A 16,943-nucleotide genomic window follows, 5' to 3' on the forward strand; every position below is an offset into this window, starting at 1 on the left:
TGGGACTATAAATTGCTTTGACTATTTTTGAAACCAATTTAACCATAGCTATTAGGAGCCTTAGAAATACTCTAATTCTTATCCCAATAATTCCATTGATAAGTTTCTTTTTCTAAGACAACAACCTGAAATCTGGATCAAGTTCCATGTATAAAGATGTCCAGTACGTCATTACTTATAAAAACACTGGAAACAATTTATATAACCCTCTAAGTGGGAAATATTAAATAAATTTTGGTGCTATATTCACTATTGCAAAATTAGAAATTCATTGCAATTATTTATATACAGTACGGCATAAAATTATATTTTATCAATGTCTCAAAGTTACATAAAAACTTAAGGATAAAAATGAGGCTTATGATATATTTAAAAGCAGTGTGTGTGTGTGTGTGTGTGTGTGTGTATGTGTGTATGTGTGTGTGTGTGTATGGTTGTATTAGAGAAAACAGGATTTTAAGAGAGATGATAAAATTTTAATAGAGTTTGTGTTTAAGTGATGAAGTAGAGTTGGTCAGTTGTATCTGACTTTTTGCGACCCCATGGACTGTAGCCTACAGTGCTCCTCCGTCCACGGGATTTTCTAGGCAAGAGTACTGGAGTGGGTTGCCATTCAGTTAATTTTTTTTATACCTGCTTTGGAATTTTTATTTTTAAAGATGAGCATGAAAATATTCACAATATTCTTTTTAATGCAACAATTTTTCTTTCCAAACATTTTCTTTCTCTTTCATTCCTTAATAGTGGATTCCTGATCGTTCTTCATTATGAAAGTCTATGTGCTTTTTTGGATTGCATCCTGAAGTCCTATTACACTCTTGAGGAATTAAAATGCCTTCCAAGAAGTACAGTATTTGTTGAAGTATTTACGTAACTGCAAATAATTCTCTAAAGTCCATTTCATGCATTACAGCAGTTGAGGTCTACAAGTATCATTTGGACAAGAGCTTCTTAACCTGGGGGATGGAAGAGGTTCTTGAATGGCCTAGTGGGTTTCATGAACCTTCTGAAATTAAAACTCAATTTTTTTTTTCTTCTGTAAATACATGCATTTTTCTCTGGGGTGGGAAATGTTTATCATACTTTACATCAAATTTTCAAAGTGGTCTGAGGTCTGTGAAAAGTTAAAGCCAGTAGATTGCAGATGAGGTCCAAGGAGGTGGTGCCATTTGCCCAGAGTCCCAGAATTATCTTGTCACTGAGCAGGCTCTGGAGCCCAGGTCTCCTGACTCACAGTGGCTTCATAGACAAGAAACCTGTATCAACAGATATCTCAGAGAGGCATTGTATGTCTTGTCTAAGGCTGGCCAACAGACAAGACTTTTTACCTTAAGGAACTTGGCATCCCCTAGGATTCTGAAAAGAGGACATACATTTCCTCATGGACAGTAAATCAAGGCAAAACTATAGACTGAAGGCAGGAGGAGAAGTGGACAGCAGAGAAGGAGAAGGGGACGACCGAGGATGAGATGGTTGGATGCCATCACCAGCTCAGTGGACATGAGTTTGAGCAAGCTCCGGGAGATGGTGAAGGACAGGGAAGCCTGGTGTGCTGCAGTCCATGGGGTCACAAAGAGCTGGACGACTGAGCCACTGAACAGCAACAACAATAGGCTACATAAATAGGGTAATGAATGAATCGATTCTCATGAGTGGTCTGAAAGTCTCCACACTGAGTCCTCTCCAAGACTTTGAACCAGGCAGTTCAAAGTGCACAATCTTTTGTGCTGTGGTTCTCAGGCTTGTCAAAGGAGAGGGAAAGCCTTGCTGTAAATACAGCTGAGAAGCCATCTGTCTGAGAGCGCTCTTGTTTTTATTTAATTGAAACCCAGCCAACTTTTTGCCTGAGGGCTCTGAATTTAAAATCAAATGCAATTAGAAAAGTGGAGAGAGATTTGCTTTACTCTGACTTCACTTAATATAATAATCTCTAGGTCCAAATATAATATATTAATAATATCACTTATATGTGGAATATAAAAAAAATGATACAAATGAACTTATTTACAAAACAGAAACACACTCACAGACATAGAACACAAACTTATGGTGACCAAAGGGCAAAGGTGGTGGTGGGCAAGTACTAGACTATATGAGATAGATAAGCATTAAGGACCTATTGTATAGCCCCGTGAACTCTACTCAATATTCTGTAATAACCTATATGGGAAAAGGATCTGAGAAAGAACAGATGCATGTGTATGGATAACTGAATCACTTTGCTGTACACCTGCAACTAACACAATATTGTAAGTCAGCTATGAAGTGAAAGTTGCTCAGTCATGGCTGACTCTCTGCAACCCCATGGACTATACAGTTCATGGAATTCTCCAGGCCAGAATACTGGAGTGGGTAGCCTTTGCCTTCTTCAGGAGATCTTCCCCACCCAGGGTTTGAACTCAGGTCTCCAGCATTGCAGGTGTATTCTTTACCAGCTGAGCCACAAGGGAAGCCCTATAGTCAACTATACTCCAATATTAAATAAAGTTAAGAAAAAAAAAGAATCCAGCTGTCTCTGTTCAGCCAGACATTAAAGAGGATTGCAAAAAGTAAAAAAAAAAATAAAAAATAAATAAATAGAAAAAGGTAGAGTGAAATCTAGATTTTTTTTGTTAGAAAATTAACATATTCAAGTTAAATTGTAATGCCTTCTTTTTCATTTCCCACCTTCTCATCCCATCCTTTCATCTGTTTCTTTCTTCTTTTTTTTCACTATTTCATTTCAGGCGAGTCGCGTATTTCCTAGGGCAGAACTATGGACATGGAGGTAGATTGAGACTTCAGGCTTCAGCACTGGCTCCATCTTTCTGCCAGCTGGCAATTCTTGCCACTTTTCTGAGGCTTCTTTTTCTCTAATGTGTATGTGTTAGTCATTCAGTCATGTCTGACTCTTTGCAACCCCATAGATTCCTCTGTCCATTGCAACCTTTGCAACAGCCAGGCTCCTCTGTCCATGGAATCCTCCAGGCAAGAATACTGGAGTGGGTTTCCATTTCCTTCTCCAGGGGATCTTCCTGGCTCAGGGATGAAACACTGGTCTCCTGCACTGCAGCCAGATTCTTTACTGTCTGAGCCGTCAGGGAAGCCCTCTTTTTTTCTCTTAGTTGTTTATTTTTGGAGGGAGGTGGTGGCAGGTGGCACATCGCTTCTGCCGGAATGAATTCTGGTCCTCAAGATGTAATTTAAACAAGAATTTAACATGCACACAAGCATGGCATGTGTCCTGTGAGATGGGTTTTTGGAATAGAGAAATGACCTTGACTCTCAGTCCAAACAATGAGGCAATGTTTTGGCAAGAGCAATGAGGAAGTGTCTTGGCAAGAGATAAGGAAGAAAAATGTGTTCTTCCACTAGCCCTTGTTGTTCTTTAGATGTTATCAATTTCCAGCAGAATGCCAATGAAAGTTGCGAGAAAAACAAACTGTCCTGCAGGATCCCTGCTGTCCAAGGCAGACATTCCCATTTCCTTCTTGTTCATGATTGGTGGGCCTATTGTCCTTTCATACTGAGCAGTGAATAATGGTCATCTTGAGTGAGAGCCTACTTGGGACACATTAGCTGATCTGCAGGAAGAAAGGGGTGAAGTCCCTTCAGATGTGTAAATTCCTTCAGCTGCAGAGGACCACCCCTACTTTCTCCTTCCTGGTGGCACTTGGAAAGTCCAACAACTTGCAAAAGAGGATAACCTGGGTGGAGTCTTGAATATAACCCCTCATGCAGCAGTCATGTGTTAGCCTCCTTGACATTCTTGTCTTATGGATTGGAGGTCATAACTATCTTGCTTGAGGGGCAAGCTAGAAATGTGACTCAATTCTAACATTCTCATAATACTAGAGAGAAAGGAAGAAAGGAAGGAAAGAAAGAAGGAAGAAAGGAGAAAGAAACAGAGAGAGAATAAAACTGAGCAGGACCTGTGGGGCTCCCGGGGACAGAGCCTTTCTGTGAACCCTGTTCCTCGTTTTTATAGGGAACAGACTCCGGACTCCATGACCTTCCCTGAGTCCTAAATGGCAGACTCAAATAGTTGCTAATCAGGGAAGGGAGGGGATGCAGAGACAAAGGAGGAACAGCCAAGAAACAGTAGTGCAGTACTGGGGCAGAGTCCTGGTTCTGCCTCAAGAGATAAGCATAACAATATCTTTGAGCTCTTCTATATCAGTATCATTTCAGCCGCTCAGTCCTGTCCTGCTCTTTGCAACTCCATGGACTGCAGCACCCCAAGAGTCCCTGTCCATCACCAACTGCCGGAGTTTACCCAAACTCATGCCTATTGAGTCGGTGATGCCATCCAACCATCTCATCTTCTGTCATCCCCTTCTCCTCCCACCTTCAGTCTTTCCCAGCATCTGGGTCTTTTCAAATGAGTCAGTTCTTCGCATCAGGTGGCCAAAGTATTGGAGTTTCAGCTTCAGCATCAGTCCTTCCAATGAATATTCAGTCCTTTCATAGTAAAGAAATGATTTCCTTTATGATGGACTGGTTGGATCTCCTTGCAGTCCAAGCAACTCTCAAGAGTCTTCAACACCACAGTTCAAAAGCATCAATTCTTCAGTGCTCAGCTTTCTTTATAGTTCAGCTCTCACATCCATACATGGCTACTAGAAAAACCATAGCTTTGACTAGATGGACCTTTGTAGGCAAAGTAATGTCTCTGCTTTTTAATAAGCTGTCTACGTTGGTCATAACTTTTCTTCCAAGGAGCAAGCATCTTTTAACTTCATGGCTGCAGTTACTATCTGCAGTGATTTTGGGGCTCCCAAAATAAAGTCTGTCCCTGTTTCCACTGATTTCCCATCTATTTGCCATGAAGTGATGGGACCAGATGCCATGATCTTAGTTTTCTGAATGCTGAGTTTTAAGCTAACTTTTTCACTCTCCTCTTTCACTTTCATCAAGAAGCTCTTTAGTTCTTCTTCGCTTTCTTCTGTAAGTGTGGTGTCATCTGCATATCTGAGATTATTGATATTTCTCCCGACAATCTTGATTCCAGCTTGTGCTTCCAGCCCAGCGTTCCTCGTGATGTACTCTGCATATAAGTTAAATAAGCAGGGTGACAATATACAGCCTTGATGTACTCCTCTTCCTATTTGGAACCAGTCTGTTGTTCTATGTCCAGTTCTAACTGTTGCTTCCTAACCTGCATACAGATTTCTCAGAAGGCAGGTCTGGTGGTCTGGTATTCCCTTCTCTTTAAGAATTTTCCACAGTTTGCTGTGATCCACAGTCAAAGGCTTTGGCATAGTATATAAAGCAGAAGTAGATGTTTTTCTGGAACTCTCTTTCTTTTTTGATGATCCAACAGATGTTGGCTATTTGATCTCTTGTTCCTCTGCCTTTTCTAAAGCCATCTTGAACATCTGAAAGTTCACGGTTCACATACTGTTGAAGACTGGCTTGGAGAATTTTGAGCATTACTTTACTAAGCGTGTGAGATGAGTGCAATTGTGCGGTAGTTTGAGCATTCTTTGGCATTGCCTTTCTTTGGGACTGGAATGAAAACTGAACTTTTCCAGTCCTGTGGCCACTGGTGACTTTTCCAAATTTGCTGGCATATTGAGTGCAGCACTTTCACAGCCTCATCTTTTAGGATTTGAAATAGCTCAACTGGAATTCCATCACCTCCACTAGCTTTGTTTGTAGTGATGCTTCCTAAGGCCCACTTGACTTCGCATTCCAGGATGTCTGGTTCTAGTTGAGGGATCACACCATTGTGATTATCTGGGTTGTGAAGATCTTTTTTGTACAGTTCTTCTGTGTATTCTTGCCACCTCTTCTTAATATCTTCTGCTGCTGTTAGGTCCATTTCTGTCCTTTATTGAGCCTATCTTTGCATGAAATTTTCTCTTGATATCTCTGATTTTCTTGAATAGCTGTCTAGTCTTTCCCATTCTATTATTTTCCTCTATTTCTTTGCAATGATCACTGCGGAAGGCTTTCTTATCTCTCCTTGCTATTCTCTGGAACTCTGCATTCAAATGGGTATATCTTTCCTTTTCTCCTTTGCCTTTCACTTCTCTTCTTTTCATGGCTGCTTGTAAGGCCTCCTCAGACAACCATTTTGCCTTTTTGCATTTCTTTTTCTTGGGGATGGTCTTCTGAAGTACTACTAAAACCCCCAATAAATGAAAATGTTAACTACCTGATACAATTCTTCATTCCAGAGAGAGGTCACAGTTTGATGACCTCAGGAACTGTAGAAACTCATCAGGAGACCACTTGGAGCCAGATTAGAAGAGTGCAGGCCCTGCACACACCCTAATCTTATCAGCAACCTCACCCTTGAACTATTGCTATAAAGAACTCCTCACCATATCCTCTATTGTTGGGACACACAGCTTTCGGGGGCAGGAACCCGTTGTGACAGCCTTTGCCTGGCAAAGCAATAAAGCTATTCCTTTCTGCTTCACCCAAAACTCCGTCTCTGAGGTTCCATTCAGCCTCAGTGCATGGAGGCCAAGTTTTCGACATCAAAAGAACGAAAGAAGGGGATCAACCTCCAAGTTCTATATGTAAAAGCATAGGTCAAATATTAAGATAAGAACCAAATCCCTTAGGAGGCCAGTGGGGGTGAAATGAGGGCCTACCACGGGCTTAAAGACCTTCTTCTTTGGGGCTTAAAGAAGTCAACATCTAAGGGACTCTAAGATAACTTCCTCTTGTCACATCAACTTTGCCAAGTTGAGGATACCTGTCTCTATTTTTTGGTTGGGAAAACAGAACAGAACAGGAGTGGGGTGAGGGCAGGAGAGTTTGCTTAAGTTCACAAAGTCGTTGGTGGCAGAGTAGGATTCTAAATCAGGTCTGTGCGACTCTGTATTTCCTATGTACTCCTCTTTGCACTCCTGTCTTTCTTGTGAGCAACTAATAACCAGGAAATTGTATCACAATTTCCAACAGTTACTTCTGAAATGCTGAAGAATGGAAGTCATTGGTGGAGACCTCATGTCTCCCAATAAACACTGAATGTGGTGGCAAATAAGAATTTCATTTAAAATCTCAGGCTCACCTTGTTTTGCTTTAGTTTTATCACCTTTAAAATAGGGTACATTATAATTGTGTATATATTCACAGCCTTACAAATAGCTGTGAAAAGAAGAGAAGTGAAAAGCAAAGGAGAAAAGGAAAGATATAAACATCTGAATGCAGAGTTCCAAAGAATAGCAAGAAGAGATAAGAAAGACTTCTTCAACGATCAATGCAAAGAAATAGAGGAAAACAACAGAATGGGAAAGACTAGGGATCTCTTCATGAAAATCAGAGATACCAAAGGAACATTTCATGCAAAGATGAGCTCGATAAAGGACAGAAATGGTATGGACCTAACAGAAGCAAAAGATATTAAGAAGAGATGGCAAGAATACACAGAGGAACTATACAAAAAAGATCTTCATGACCCAGATAATCACGATGGTGTGATCACTCACCTAGAGCCAGACATCCTGGAATGTGAAGTCAAGAGGGCCTTAGAAAGCATCACTATGAACAAAGCTAGTGGGAGTGATGGAATTCTAGTTGAGCTATTCCAAATCCTAAAAGATGATGCTGTGAAAGTGCTGCACTCAATATGCCAGCAAATTTGGAAAACTCAGCAGTGGCCACAGGACTGGAAAAGATCAGTTTTCATTCCAATCCCAAAGAAAGGTAATGCCAAAGAATGCTCAAACTGCCACACAATTGCACTCATCTCACACAGTAGTAAAGTAATGCTCAAAATTCTCCAAGCCAGGCTTTAGCAATATGTGAACCGTGAATTTCCTGATGTTCAAGCTGGTTTTAGAAAAGGCAGAGGAACCAGAGATCAAATTGCCGACATCCGCTGGATCATGGAAGAAGCAAGAGAGTTCCAGAAAAACATCTATTTCTGCTTTATTGACTATGCCAAAGCCTTTGACTGTGTGGATCACAATAAACTGGAAGATTCTGAAAGAGATGGGAATACCAGACCACCTGATCTGCCTCTTGAGAAACTTGTATGCAGATCAGGAAGCAACAGTTAGAACTGGACATGGAATAACAGACTGGTTCCAAATAGGAAAAGGAGTTCATCAAGGCTGTATATTGTCACCCTGTTTATTTAACTTATATGCAGAGTACATCATGAGAAATGCTGGACTGGAAGAAACTCAAGCTGGAATCAAGATTGCCGGGAGAAATATCAGTAACCTCAGATATGCAGATGACACCACCCTTATGGCAAAAAGTGAAGAGGAACTAAAAAGCCTCTTGATGAAAGTGAAAGAGGAGAGTGAAAAAGTTGGCTTAAAGCTCAACATTCAGAAAATGAAGATCATGGCATCCGGTCCCATCACTTCATGGGAAATAGATGGGAAACAGTGGAAACAGTGTCAGACTTTATTTTTCTGGGCTCCAAAATCACTGCAGATGGTGACTGCAGCCATGAAATTAAAAGACGCTTACTCCTTGGAAGGAAAGTTATGACCAACCTAGATAGCATATTCAAAAGCAGAGACATTACTTTGCCAACAAAGGTTCGTCTAGTCAAGGCTATGGTTTTTCGTGTGGTCATGTATGGATGTGAGAGTTGGACTGTGAAGAAGGCTGAGTGCCAAAGAATTGATGCTTTTGAACTGTGGTGTTGGAGAAGACTCTTGAGAGTCCCTTGGACTGCAAGGAGATCCAACCAGTCCATTCTGAAGGAGATCAGCCCTGGGAGTTCTTTGGAAGGAATGATACTAAAGCTGAAACTCCAGTACTTTGGCCACCTCATGCGAAGAGTTGACTCATTGGAAAAGACTCTGATGCTGGGAGGGATTGGGGGCAGGAGGGGAAGGGGAAGACAGAGGATGAAATGGCTGGATGACATCACTGACTTGATGGACATGAGTCTCAGTGAACTCCGGGAGTTGGTGTTGGACAGGGAGGCCTGGTGTGCTGCGATTCATGGGGTCACAAAGAGTCGGACACGACTGAGCGACTGATCTGATCTGATAATTGTGTAAAACAGACAGCTAGTGCGAAGTTGTTATATAGCTCAGGAAGCTCCCCTGGTGCTCTGTGACCACCTAGAGGGTGGGATTGGATCTGGGAAGGCAGCGAAGCTCAAGAGGGAGGGGATATATGTATATTCACAGCTAGTTTCCATTGTTTACATTGAAGAAACCCGTACAACATTGTAAAGCAATTCAATTCAGTTCAGTCACTCAGTCATGTCTGGCTCTTTGTGACCCCATGGACTGCAGCCTCCAATCAAAAACAATTAAAAAAAATAGGCTATTAATACATATTGAGCATAGCTGTTATGATAATTAAGCATCTTGCCCATCACAGACAGTTAATGCAAAAAATTCCCTTTTTTGTTTCCTAGGACAGAATTCGGAGAAGGCAATGGCACCCCACTCCAGTACTCTTGCTTGGAAAATCCCAGGGATGGAGGAGCCTGGTAGGCTATAGTCCATTGGGTCACTAAGAGTCGGACACGACTGAGCGACTTCCCTTTCTCTTTTCACTTTCATGCATTGGAGAAGGAAATGGCAACCCACTCCAGTGTTCTTGCCTGGAGAATCCCAGGGACAGGGGAGCCTGGTGGGCTTCCGTCTATGGGGTCTCACAGAGTCAGACACGACTGGAGCGACTTAGCAGCAGCAGCAGCAGCAGGACAGAATTGCTACTTACCTCACTTAAATTCTTTAAGCTTATCTGTCTGCAAGGGAAAGAAATATGATGTTACATAAAATACAGTTCATAATGATCAAAATAAAATCATTCTGAGCCCTTAAAGGTCTTTGATTACATTTTCATTGCCAAATTAATAGCCCATAGTCCAGTGTGATATTTATCACTGTTCTATAAAATTAAAGCCAGGTTATTTTTCTCATAATTTTCTAAGCAAAAGAAGTTACGAGCCAATATAAAAGGTGGTGACAGAAAGGACATGAATAAACTTGCCTCTCATTTTAGAAGAATTTAAATAACATCATCATTTCTACTGACATTTGGTTTTCCATGTCAAATTTCATTAGCACAGAAGGACCTGCTATTATTACCTTGATTTTAAAACTCCCCCCCCCCCTTTTTTTTTTTTAAACTTTGAGGCAGTATAAAGAATTTTAGGTGTGAAGCTGTGGTACAGCAGGACCCAGGAAGGCCTGTGTGAGAAAAAGGATGCTGATGATGAGAGGAGATCTGAGACAAGAAAGAACATGAAACTGAATGATCAAGAATTCGACAGGGACTTTGATAAAGTGGACTTTGGACCATCGGATGGTCTCAGAAGAAACTCCAAACCTTTCATTTATATTAATAGTTGAGTTCATTAGCCTCTCTAAACCTCATTTTTTCTCATCTGAAAGTGGCCACAAGGATACTTATCCTAGAGGCTTATTGTGAAAATTGTTGTTATTGTTTAGTCGCTCAGCTGTGTCCAACTCTTTGCCACCCCATGGAGTGCAGCGCACCAGGCTCCTCTCTCTGTGGGATTTCCCAGGGAAGAATACTGGAGTGGGTAGCCATTTCCTTCTCCAGGGGATCTTCCCAACCCCAGGGTGGAACCCAGGTCACCTGCATCTGCAGGCAGATTCTTCACCAGTGAGCCACCTGGGAAGCCTCATTGTGAGCATTGCTGGAGATAAAAAGGAAAATGTTGGGCATCCAGTGGGCACTATTGTGAGAATGTGGGCAAAGCCAGAAGCTGCGGCTATGAAGGGAGATGGGGTGATATGTACCTCTGTCTACCTCTGTTTGTGAGAAGACTGGAACAGAAGAGACATTGAGAGATGAAGGCTGCGACACCAATCCCAGTTTAAGGCTGTGGAGCTAGGGTGGTACAGGTCTATCTGTATCAGCAAAGACGGTGCCAGCAGCATACGGCACTCAGAAGCTATACCCTGGTCTTAGGTCTCCAAGCAAGAAGCGAGGATGCCGAGGTCCCATGTTTTTTTAACCTGTTTCATCAGCCCATCTGAGATAATGCATCCGTACCCTGCCTCTCCCTCTTAGCAGGGCAAGTGGAAGATAAAGAGATATGAATAGAAGTAATAAAGTAGAACAGACACCCAAAGTATTAATTTGTTTGGGGTTAAAATGAGGCCAATCTCGGTGTTTTTAATGTTTAAGAAACTCTGGCATCTTAGAAATACAGACAGATTGGCCATGTGGCTTCAATTTAAAATGGGTAATTGCTTTTAGACTTGTGATTTTAAGTTAATAAGAGTCAAGCTATGTTCAACTTCTTTTCTAAACCATTCCAACTGTTTAAGAGAACTCGAATTTTTCTATAATTATACATTCACTTTATTAGATTTATAAAAATGAAATGTTAAAAGTTTGGCTTGTTAGGGTTTAAACCTGCCGTGTCAGCATTTGAAGTACTTAAAAAATCAATTACATGAAGCGAATAAAGACGTTTCAAAAATTTAAGGATATTTAACTGAGTTCCTCAAGGTCTTATGTTTTAACCTATGTAATGTGACAGGCAGAATGATTGTCTTTCTGTTTAGATAAAAGCATTCCATTTGTAAATGGAGCAATATATTTATAGATGGAGAAGGAAATAGTAACCCACTCCAGTATTCTTGCCTGGAAAATCCCATGGACAGGGGAGGCTGGCGGGCTTCAGTCCATGGGGTCGCAAAGAGCTGGATACGACTGAAGCAACGTAGTGTAGCACATATTTATAGATGGAAATTTAAGACTTCGGGAAAATTGGCCTTTGAAACTGGTAACTTTCAAAACCTGGAATTTTAAGTGAGAATCCACTTAGGAAGTAAGATGTCCTCTCTCGGAGCAACAAATATCCTTGGGCATTGAAATGCCTGTGGTGACAAGACCCCCACGAGTTGGTTGCCCCCCTCACATGTGAAATGAAGGTATTGGGCTTTCAGGGGGTCCTTTCAATGAGATTTATGAAGACAGAGAGACCCACAAAGTGACAGAATGGAGGAGTGAGGGTGGGTACTCTGGCCTCCCCCTCTAGCCCCAACCTGCCTCTCTGAGAGCATCTTTCCACTCATAAACTGTCCCATGATTGGCTGCTGGAGATGGTCAATAAATAAAACGTGGTCCTTGACTGCACAATAAAAGTTTTGCACACTCTTTCCTGTGCATAACTGGTGCTCATTGTGTATTTGAGGATAACACTATTTTTAATGTAAAAATAGCCCTTCCTGAACCTCTCAGTTTCTGGCTTAGTTTCAAATGAATTGGATTTGAGTCTTTGCTCTGTTATCCTTGAGCTCCATCACACTCAATAAGTAAAGTTTCCTCTTTGAAGCTTCATTTTCCCATCTGTGAAACGGGTAAATGCCGACAGAAATGAAAAGGGTTGGTTAAGGTTCTCATGAAATAATACATGTGAAAGCCATTTGGAGAAGAAGAACACCTTACAAGACACTTTTAACACTTTTAACAGTCACACCCTCCTTAACTTAAACTTTTCATTCTGACATAATTGTAGTTCTCCCACAGTGGTAGGAAATCATACAGAAACATCCCATGTGCCCGTAACCCAGTTTTCCTCAAAGGCAATATCTATAATGATAGATTATATCATTATACCTATCATTATATATCTATATTGTAAAACTATAACAATAATAAAGTTCAGACTTTAAAATAGTTTCCATTCATGAATGTGAATTTGCGTACCTTCTTTATAATCCATACTTTCTCTCTCTTTACGGTTTCTCAACATGTATAAGGATTTTTTTCCATCTCCCAAATCATCAGAACATACATACTAAGATGGCCTGAGCTGATATGGTGTCAGCAAGGTTGAAGAGGGAAAACCATAGTTAGGCAAATGAGTGCGTTGTTGATAAAAATATCACACACCTCCATTGTATATATGTACTACAACTTCTTTATCCATTCATCTGTCATTATACAGAGTGAAGAAAGTCAGAAGAGACTTATGAGAGTCGCATATTAAAGCATGTATATGGAATCTAGAAAAACAGTACTGATGAACCTATTCGCAGGGCAGGAATAGCGACACAGACATAGAGATCAAACTTGTGGATACAGTGATGGAAGGAGAGGGTGGGGCGAATTGAGAGAGTAGCATCGAAACATAAACATTACCTTGTGTAAAATAGATAGCTCATGGGAAGTTGCTGTGTTCAACACAGGGTGCTCAACCCAGGGCTCTGTGACAAATCTAGAGGGGTGGGGTGGCATAGAGGGTGGGAGGGAGGTTTAAGAAGGAAGGGACATAGATTCATGTTGTCCCTGGTGGCTCAGACAGTAAAGAATCTGCCTGCAATGTGGGAGACCCGGGTTTGATCCCTAGTTGGGAAGATCCTCTGGAGGAAGAAACGGCAACTCCAGTATTCTTGCCTGAAGAATCCCATGGACAGAGGAGCCGGGTGGGCTACAGTCCATGGAGTTGCAAAGAGTCGGACACAAGTGAGTGACGAACACAGTCACACTCACATGGCAGAAACCAACACAACATTGCAAAGCAATTATTTTCTAATTAAAAGTAAAATTTTTTTTAAATAGCACACACTTTATGTAAATTATATTTTGGCTGAACCCTGCACCTTGGGCCACTGAGTTGGCTGAAGCTTAAAGGAAATTTCAGAGCTCAGTCTGCAGTTCTGTGTCCTTACCAGAAAACTGCGGATTGAAGCATTGCTTTTTGCAGAATGCTGAGGACTCCAAAGTGGCCCATGAGTAGCTAGAGCTGCAGCAGGCAATGATTATGCTCCTGACTTCTCAGGCTGATTTTTATTTGGTGCATGTATCATGGCATTCAAATTACAATGGATACAGAGTGGGAAAGTTTTCTTTTTTTCATCTTTCTAATTATATCAAGGAGAGAGTTTACACGCAGTGGTTAGTATATCTTAAAAGTGTTTGTTGCTCAGTCGTGTCTGACTCTTTGCAGCCCCATGGACTGTAGCCTGCCAGACTCCTCTGTCCATGGGATTCTCCAGGTAAGAATACTGGAGTTGGTTGCCATGCCCTCCTCCAGGGGATCTTACTGACCCAGGGATTGAACCCAGGTCTCCTGTGTTGCAGGCAGATTCTTTACCATCTGAGCCACCAGGAAAGCCCATATATCTTGAACATCACTCTAACTTTATTTTTCTTCCCCTTTAACAGAAAAAAACCTCCTCCAGACTGAAAGTTTTGCTCAGAAACTGTTTTGTGGTTACTTATGGTAGTGCTATGTTTCCCTTTTAAATATATCTATTTAAATAAATTAAAAAAAGAGCTGAGCAAAAACTATGAAGCACATGGGTATTGTAAAAATCATAATGATGACCCACAAGTGGTTGAGAATGTCTAACCAACATTCTCCAAACATCAGTGTTCTCTCCTGGCTTCGGGCTGTCAATGAGTGCTCTAAATGGCATTTTCCTGAACTGAAGGGCTCTAATTCAGCAATTGTTTTGCGAAGCCAAGTTTGTTGTTGTTGTTGTTCAGTGTCCAACTCTTTGCGACCCCACGGACTACAATATGCCCAGCAGAGAAGGGCAGAGCAAGCAGAGACCAAGGGGGGCTGAAACACAGACTCGGGGACCACCCCACCACCTGGGGTGAGCAAGGCCAACTGGAAGGGCTGCAGCTGTTGGCTGCCTTCACTGGGCAGTTGATCCCCAGATGTAAACACAGTCGTTCCAGAGGGTGATTCAGCCCACGGGACCCAGGGAGCAGCTGTCAGGAAGGCAGAGAGCCCGAGCTGGCCAAAGACACTCAGATCTCCAGCCTTCCTTCTGTTTTCAGATAAAGTGAACCTCACAACAGCCTCACGTGGTCTTTCCCACGTGGTCATTAGCAATGGCCATCTGATGACATAGCTGGGCACAGCTATAAATAAATGCAAAGCTCTCTTCCTAAAGCAAAGGTCTTGGTCATTTCTTTTGCAAATATTTTCTCTCATTCTGTGGGTTGTCTTTTCATTTTGTTTATGGTTTCCTTTGCTGTGCAAAAGCTTTTAAGTTTAATTAGGTCCCATTTGTTTATTTTTGTTTTTATTTTCATTACTTTCAGTTCAGTTCAGTTCAGTCGCTCAGTCGTGTCCGACTCTTTGCGACCAATCTCCAAAACATACAAACAACTCATGCAGCTCAATAACAACAACAAAAAAAATCCAAAGAGTGAGCAGAAGATCTAAAGAGACATTTCTCCAAAGAAGACATATGGATGGCCAAAAAGCATGTGAAAAGATACTCAACGTCACTAATTATTAGAGAAATGCAAATTAAAAGTACAAGGTATCACCCCACACCAGTCAGAATGGCTGTAATCAAAAAATCTACAAACAATAAATGCTGAAGTGGGGGTGGAGAAAAGGGAACCCTTCTATATCGTTGGTGGGAATGTAAATTGGTACAACCACTATGGAGCCTGGAGGTTCCTTAAAAATCTAAAAATAGATCCAGCAATACAACTCCTGGACATAAACGCAAAGAAAACCATAATTCAAAAATATACAAGTACCCCGATATTTATTGTAGCACTATTTACAATAGCCAAAACATGGAAGCAACATAAATGCCCATCAACAGAAGAATGTATAAAGATGTACATATATACAGTGGGATATTACTCAGCCATTAAAAGGAATGAAATAATGCCATTTGCAGCATTATTAACATGGATGGACCTAGAGACTGTCATTCTGAGTGAAGTAAATCACTCAGAGAAGGACAAATATCATATGATATCATTTATATGTGGAATCTAAAAAGATGGTACAGATAAACTTATTTACAAAACAGAAATAGAGCCACAGATGTAGAACACAATTTTATGATTACCAGAGAGGAAAGAGGCGGAAGAATAAACTGGGAGACTGGGATTGACATATACACACTGCTATATACAAAACAGTTCACTAACGAGGATCTACTCTATAGTACAGGGACCTCTACTCAGTGACTCTGTAATGATCCATATGGAAAAGAATCCAAAAAAAGAGTGCATATATGTGTATGAATAACCAATTCACTTTGCTGTACACCTGAAAGCAACACATTGTAAATCAACTATACTCCAATAAAAAGAAAAGAAAAGAAGTAAGACAAAGCTCTCTTAGTTCTGGTGGCATTCCCAATGTCTTGCAATGGACTTTGCATATTTTGCGCCACCCCCCCCCCCCCCACCAACAGTCATTTACCAACCCTATAACTTTGACAAGACGCCTAACTTCTCTGAATCTTAGTCACATTTTGTGCCCTGTGGGTAGGGAGCCCTTTTTCCGGGCATCTATTATGTGCCTCTACTGGGGTGGGTACTTTGGCCTTTTCAAGCCTTAGAAAACCAAACTTTATTGGGCTGTGGGCATGTATGCTCAGTTGCTTCAGTCATGTCTGACTCTTTGCGACCCCATGGACTGTGGCCCACCAAGCTCCTCTGTCCACAGGATTCTCCAGGCAAGAATACTGGAGTGGGTTGCCATGCCGTCCTCCAGGGGATATTCCTGACCCAGGGATTGAACCTGAGTCTCTTGTGTCTCCTGCATTGGCAGGTGGATTCTTTACCACTAGTGCTGCCTGGGAAGCCCCAAAATAGGGTTGCTGCTGCTAAGTCACTTCAGTTGTGTCCGACTCTGTGTGACCCCATAGACATCAGCCCACCAGGCTCTCCTGCCCCTGGGATTCTCCAGGCAAGAACACTGGAGTGGGTTGCCATTTCCTTCTCCAATGCATGAAAGTGAAAAAGTGAAAGTGAAGTTGCTCAGTCGTGTCCGACTCTTAGCAATCCCATGGACTGCAGCCTACCAGGCTCCTCTGCCCATGGGATTTTCCAGGCAAGAGTACTGGAGTGGGGTGCCATTGCCTTCTCCACAAAATAGGGTTATGGCTGTCTAATTCCGTTAGGTACAGATAGGAGATGCTGTTTAAGTGATTGTTCTTTCTTCTTTCCTATGCTGTGACAGATGTTACCCTAGAACTTTACAAAAGTTACCTCCTCACCACAATTCTACCTCATGAGGATGGTTAATTTCTTCTTATAAATATGCAGGATTCAGAGAT

General features: G+C 41.6%; 1 protein-coding gene across 3 annotated transcripts in view; it reads right to left on the reverse strand.

The window, feature by feature from the left end:
* CLNK (cytokine dependent hematopoietic cell linker) overlaps positions 1–16,943 on the reverse strand; it is a 220,744-nt gene that overhangs the window by 51,064 nt on the left and 152,737 nt on the right. For all 3 annotated transcript variants that reach the window (XM_070791811.1, XM_019963100.2, XM_070791810.1), the window contains exon 12: positions 9,634–9,661. In XM_070791811.1, coding sequence (XP_070647912.1) covers positions 9,634–9,661 — 28 coding nt within the window. The remainder of the gene's footprint in view (positions 1–9,633; positions 9,662–16,943) is intronic.

This window comes from Bos indicus, chromosome 6, assembly GCF_029378745.1.
Source record: "Bos indicus isolate NIAB-ARS_2022 breed Sahiwal x Tharparkar chromosome 6, NIAB-ARS_B.indTharparkar_mat_pri_1.0, whole genome shotgun sequence".
In the NCBI taxonomy this organism is placed as follows: Eukaryota; Metazoa; Chordata; class Mammalia; order Artiodactyla; family Bovidae; genus Bos; species Bos indicus.